The sequence below is a fragment of the Empidonax traillii genome, unplaced genomic scaffold (assembly GCF_003031625.1).
Source record: "Empidonax traillii isolate 1590-97213 ecotype Southwest subspecies unplaced genomic scaffold, ASM303162v1 scaffold1009:size532339, whole genome shotgun sequence".
In the NCBI taxonomy this organism is placed as follows: domain Eukaryota; kingdom Metazoa; phylum Chordata; class Aves; order Passeriformes; family Tyrannidae; genus Empidonax; species Empidonax traillii.
The window spans coordinates 14,537-21,109 of NW_020956202.1; the positions used below are offsets into that span (position 1 = coordinate 14,537).

The window sequence follows — 6,573 nt, forward strand, 5'->3', positions numbered from 1 at the left end:
AACAGCAAAGTGATTTGTACTGATGGAGTCAACAGTGTATTAGAGTGTTAAAAGGTAGTGTGTCTGTATGCTGTATGCCCACCCAGATCAGCAGCACAGCACTCAAAAAACAAAAGTGAAATATGGCTTTCACTGCATACTGAAGTGCAACCTGCACCTATATTCAAGAGATAAGGGGGTCATCGTGCTACTCACCACGCCTGACCTGAGTATGATTTAGAATCATCATTTCTCATCTGCTCTGCCTGGCAAAACACAAAAACTGTGTCCCATCTAAACACAACTGTAGGACTACAGTTTCTCACCAGGGCATCTTACAGAAGTGACCTAGACACAAATTTCAGCTTTGCGCTGAATCTGACAAAGCAGCTGGAAGGCAGAGGGTTTGGGGGGGAACTGTAGGAGGAAGCCCAACCATCTAATCCTGCTGCCACTGCCTTTATCATTAACATTACAGCACCTCTCTCAATGCACTGAGATTCGTTTAATAAAGCTCTTAGACTATTTGGGAGTTCCTTACCTCCCCAGTCCTCCTATGAATGGGATCAGACAATCCCAGAACCGCACTCCCCTACAATTCAAAAAATCTTGGTCTGGGGATGTCACCCTTAATTTTGCAAAGTTAATTTCCCTGGATAGCTGGATGATTGGCTGGGAGCTAATGAATCCCACAGCGAGGGAAGAATTGAGTGGGGAACATGAAAAGCCAGAGTAAACCTGGTAAATAGCTGCTCCATTTTACATCTGTCTTTATACACCTCGTGAAAACGGTCTGTTTTCTGTGCAGAAATTGAAATTGTTTGGAAAAGGAGGAGCAGGACAAATTCATTAGAACAAAAATTACCCACATTTCTACACTTTGTGCAGAAATATTATTCGAAGAGAGACTGCTGCATTGCTGCATTTGGTCTGGTCTGTCATTTGCAGAGACTGAAACTGTCTTGTGGCCGGCCATGATGATGCTGGGCAGCATTTTGAATGTTCCTTCAAAGGGGTTTAGGACTCTTAAAAAAAGATGAGGCTTTAAAAATGCAAACCCACATCATTGCAATCAGCCACTGACATGCAAGGACGCTATAAAGACGAAGTAGAAAAATACAGTGGCAAACCAGGACTAAGTATTCGTTTGCTGGTGTCTGCTGTCACTCGGTAAACCTGACACAATTTCTCCTTCATCGAGGCAGAAATTGTTCTTTTTTTCCAGCTGTCACTTCTTAATCGTGGCAATAAAAAATAGTTTTATCTACATACATATTTTTGTTACAAAATGACACCACCGTATTTTTAAATGAGATAAGTATTTGCGCCAGGCTGGGGACAGCATCTCCCACTGCTCCAACCACATCAAAGGCAGGACGAGGGAGCTAGAGACAGGCACTGCAGCCATAAGTGTGAGTTTCCTGGATTTGGGGTGTTTAATTCTGACCGTCATTATTTTCCCCTGTTTTTTACAAATGCGTTTACAGAAAAGAAAAATAAAAAAAAAAAAAAAAAAAAAAAAAAAAAAAAAAAAAAAAAAAAAAAAAAAAAAAAAAAAAAACAAACCCAAAAAAACCAACAAAAGAGAGGGGGATGGGAAGAGAGACAGATCCTTTTTATAGGCAAGAGGCAAGAAATGACCTGAAAGGGCGTTAGGGAAGACGTCCACCAGGTAGTACAAAACACACAATCAACGCTGTTTACTACAGGTAGATAGATTGCCTAGTAAAAGTTTGTGCTGTCTTAAAAAACTTATAAACTCCGTGTAGGCAGAACCCTGTAAGAAAATGCCGGGACGTTTAAAAACATAATCGATTTGCTTTTAACAATTAATCACAAACAAAAAAAAAACAACACCCGATGTCATGACAACTTTTCTACAACCTGCTCGCCCCGGTCCTACCTGGCGACACGGAGGGCGAGGGAGGTCTCCAGAAATCCTCGAATTCGGACACTCTGTCCCAGAAGCTGCCCTCGCAGCTGGGCATTGACTCGGAGGTGCCATCGGCAGCATCGGTAAGGTGGGATTCCGGGGACAAGCGCCCCTGGGAAGTCTCCGGATCGGGCGGGGCAGTGCGGCACAGCTCCGTGTCCTCGGGGATCTTACTGTCTGCAGGGCAAAGGGGGCGAGGGGGGTCATCAGTGTGGGTCCATGGTGGGAGCCACCTCCCGTGGCAGCCCCGCTCCCACCAAGGTTTGATGTCGGACGCTCTAAAACCCCTCATGAGCCCCTCTGGCGTCCCGCGGGGGCTGCACAGAGACAGCAGCGGGGAGCAGCGGGGAACAGCGGGGTGATGCAGGGCGGGCGGGCTGTGTCCGAGCGAGGCTGCGCCGAGGGACTCCTACCTTCACAGAGCTGGGCTAGCACCGTCTCGAGCCGCAGGCTGTAGTCCTCGTCGGCGGAGCGGGGCTGGTGGTAGCTGTGCGCTTTCTCGCTCTTTACTAGGAAGGACCTCGACATGGTGGGGTGCTGCCACGGCCGGCACGGCAGCACTCCCTCTCCCTCGCCGGGCGGCGAGCATCACCCCCGAGTCTCCTGCGGGACGGCGGCGGGGAGGCGACCTGCGGGGAGGCGCCGATCCCGCCGGTGAGGGCCGGGGGCGCCGGCCGGGAGGGGCCGCTCGCCGAGGGCGGTGCACCAGGTGGCGGCGGGCAGGTGGCTCCGGCCGCCGCCCCTGGCCCCACTCGCCTCAACCCCCTTCCCTGAGCGCAGCTAACTCAGCCTCCCACCCCCCCGGCCAAACCCTTTCCACCCCCCACACGGGAGCCTTGTGTCCTCCCCGGCCACGCTCCGGCAGCCCGACGGCTGCAGCCGGATCGCGGGGATCAGGCACCAGCGCACCCCGCACACCCCGGCACGCTCCGCACACCCCGCACGGCCCGGCCTTAGGGGGGCGGGCACGCGGCCGCCTCGTGCGCGCGGGCCGCTGTGCCACATGCCCGCGGGCGGGCGGGTGGCGCGAGGCGGCCCCGCGCGCACAGTCCTGAGGGGAACCCTGAGGGGAGCCGCCCACAGCCATCGTGCCAGGGCTGTCCCCACCCCTAGGGGAGCTGCTATCTGCAGTAACACCACGCCGAACAGAGGTGAAGGGGCTCAGCTCTTATTCTTGGTTTCCTGTGTGACGTGCGTGCCGCAGCTCAGTAACCCTTGAGGTGGTCTTGCGTGTGCAGTGGTCATCGTGTGGCATGCAAGAGCTCAGTGACAATGCCAAGTGTTCTGTGTCCCAGGATGGAAAAACCAAAAACCCAGGCCCTGAGCTGGCGGAGGGATGTAATCCATGGGGAGTGAAGGGCTGGGTTTTAACGGAGCTGCTCTAATGCTTCCCCCAAAGGGAGTGCGGTATTCCAAGTTAAACGTAAAAATTTGTTAAGATACAGTTGAATGCAATGGTATTTGATTGGTACCCTATAGTGGCAAAAGAGAGGAAGAAATACACAAGAGGAGGGGTTTAAAGGAGAGTGGGATTGTATTATAGTATATAAAGCTGAAGAGCTTCTTAGAATAATTGACTGCACTGTTCACAACAGCTGCCTGGTGTCACCCTTGGAGCTGAGACAACATCAGATAAGACGCCAAACGTGATAGGCTGCAGGTGAGATCTTGGACCAGAAGTGATGAGACACTGCGACAGGAGGAAGGATCTGAAGAAGAGGATTTGACAGGTTAGCTCCTTGGTACATATGGGGAGGAGGAGTTTCTTGTGTGTGGAAGTCAGGATTGTGAGAAAGCAGGAAAGACAGTGGTACTGGGGGCAATTCATGTATACTTTACACTGATAAAACTTTGGAGCACAGTTATGGAGAACAGTTTCACTACGAGAAGCTGCTAGAACTTGTAGCAGCGTGCATTCTGTTGGGAAATGTGTTTTTTTAAACTTTTTTTTTTTTTTAAACCCATTTTTAACATGATACTTATTGTTTATTTTTTCTTCCAGCATCTTGTTCACTACCTTCCTTATGGTTCTCCTTGTGGCATAAACACGTGATGTAAATGTGACAAATTAATCAGTGATTTTGATTGGTTTTTCCAGCAATAAAAAAAATTGCAAAGTAACTTCTGCTGCTCTCAGAGCAGATTAGAAAAATAATGATCCCTGTAAGCGCAAACTGGGGAGGGAAAGTGACAGTATGCTGTGGTGTTGAAGCCTGGAATGAAAAGAACGTAGAAATTTCAGTCACTTGGGCAGTAGTATACAGTTCTAAGCGTGCCACACTGCTTTTGTTTTTCCTAATTGTGAAATAAGGCCTTAGTTCCTGGAAAGGGAGAGTGTTCAGCTGTTGTATCTTATAGATCTAGCGGTTGTATCTTAGTAGTCAGTCAGTGCCCAGGCATGCGTAGGCATGCGCGTGTAGCATGTTTGCTCTGCTCTGAAGCTGAAATTCCATGCTGTATAGAGGTTATGTTGAAAGTCAATTTATTTTGTACTTCCTATTATTCAGAATTTCTGGTTCTAAAGCCTACTGCGGAAGTGTTTTCACCGATTCTTCTTACATCTTTGACTGGTTTGTAAAAAAAATAAAAACAACACAATAAAAAAACCCAACCCCAAACCAAAAAAACTCCCATCACCAACCAAAAGCCTCAGAGAATTGCAGAAAATATGCTGATGTAATTATAATGATAGAAGATTTCACAGAACAAAAATGTACTTAATTGAATCCAGAAATCTGTTAATTATACACAGCTTTCCTCTTCTTTCAGTACACAGAATTAGTAGCTGGTGCACGATTGAACCATAGTTTCCACATAAATTGTACTAACCTCTATCTTACAGGTTGATTTCTTTTAGTCAGTCTCCAGGACTAGCCTAATGGCTTTCCTAGGGGATTTGCATTATCCTCTATCTTCCCCCAAAATGAGTTACATTATTTGGAGCCTCAACAGGTAAGAGAATTAGCAGCATATCCTATATAAAATGTGGATAATTTTATGCTAACATATCTCTTGGTCATTCTAGCTTAAAATAGAAATATATTAACATCAAGTTTCACTAAGTCACTAACAGTTTCTGATACAGAACAGTGACTACATTAAATACTCCAGAAGAACATGCAATTCCATCTGTGTTGCAGTTCCAGAAGAGGGTTGAGTACTGATCAACAGTGGGTTTTTTGGATTTATGCAGACTCCTCTGTGAAAGCTTCTTTTAATCACTTTCATAGCGATTTATTTTATTTAATACAGGAAATTGCACATACAGTTGAAAATTGAATTTAATGGACAGTAGTACTTTGTGGATGTGTACGTAGATGAGGCCTGCTTTTCATTAAAAAAAAAGTGACCAATGAGAGTAAAGAGTTGTTGAGCTGTGAATGTAATACATGCTTCTTATCTTTGCAGGTGTACTTTCTTCCAAATAGTCATGTTCCAGATTTTTCACAAATACTAAAAAACTTCTAATACATGAAATTACTTCAGTAAGAAGAGGTCTAACCATAAATGCTATCAGTACCTAAAATATTCACTCTTCTAGTGTGGAGAAACAAGAAAATACAAATTAATTAGTGAAAGCATTTGATTATTAGATTGGGGAAATCAGAACCATTTTCACTACATAAAATTGTAATTTACAATTACACAAAATGTAATTTACACATAAATCCCATATATAGCAGGGCATCCCCCTTCCCTATTTCACCTCTCTTCTCAGCTGCAGCACTTACATATTCAAGAATGTTGAGTTTTCATGTTTATGTGCTTTTTTTAACCTCATGCTTTTAGCGTTTGCATTGAGCTTTTCCAGCCTGCATTTACAGCAAGTCTAAGCAATCAGCAATGTTTGTTAGAAAATCACGGTATATAGCATAATTACTATGTTTTATTTATTGACAAATATATTGTTACGCTGTTAATGACTTGACAATATTCCCATGCATATTCAAATTGTAATACACATAGCAAAGAGATTAGTGTCTTTTTTTTTTTTGTCAGAAGAGTTGCAGAGAAAGCAGGATGATGCTGAGCAGCCCATCTTGGGCTGTCTTCCTAGGATACTCTGTGTATAGCCAAGTTTTCTGAAACTGCAGCATGTCCAGTGATTCATTTTTATCACTAGAAGAAATGTAGCTGGTCGACTTCTGCATTTCCCTTAATATTTTTATTTATGCTGTTATTCAGTATCAGTATTTATTATATACTTTAGGACCGCAAAAGTTCAGGAAATAACCCTTGCCAGCTAATCTCATTTGCTGTCACTTGAACAGTAAGGCAGTTATCGCAAAATTATAACACTTCACTGTTCAAACAGAGAGGATTTTTATGGCTCTTCAACTGAATTTTGTACCTGCCACTTATTACAGAAGATTAGCTTTAAGAGAGGCTTGCAGCTGGTATTGATGACAGGCAACAAGGCATTTGTCACCTATCCTCTTGGGCAACAATGATCCAGGTGCAAACTTAAGTTTGCAGATGCTCATTGGAAGCAAAAAGACAATTGTTACTCATTTGTGAACAAAAGTGCTCCTAATTTGGTTTTGCACACATAAAATTTTCAGCAGGGATAAGAACCTGTCAGCTAATTCACCTCAGAGGTGGCAATTCGCACAGGCTATACTGGGAACAACATATTCAGTGGTAGGATATGGGAAAATTTT

At 44.9% G+C, this 6,573-nt stretch overlaps 1 protein-coding gene and 1 long non-coding RNA gene across 2 annotated transcripts in view; one reads left to right on the top strand and one right to left on the bottom strand.

The window, feature by feature from the left end:
- LOC114068176 (zinc finger protein Gfi-1-like) overlaps positions 1-2,440 on the bottom strand; it is a gene marked incomplete at its 3' end in the record, with an annotated part of 8,236 nt that extends 5,796 nt beyond the window's left edge. Inside the window, 2 exon segments of the mRNA XM_027904099.1 lie at positions 1,883-2,089; positions 2,326-2,440. Of these exon segments, the coding sequence (XP_027759900.1) occupies positions 1,883-2,089; positions 2,326-2,440 (322 nt within the window).
- A 539-nt stretch (positions 2,441-2,979) lies between these two features.
- On the top strand, positions 2,980-4,965 carry LOC114068179. Its single transcript, XR_003573524.1, has 3 exons — positions 2,980-3,063; positions 3,508-3,642; positions 4,774-4,965. It is a non-coding gene; the product is annotated as an uncharacterized LOC114068179 (long non-coding RNA).
- The last annotated feature ends 1,608 nt before the right edge of the window (positions 4,966-6,573 follow it).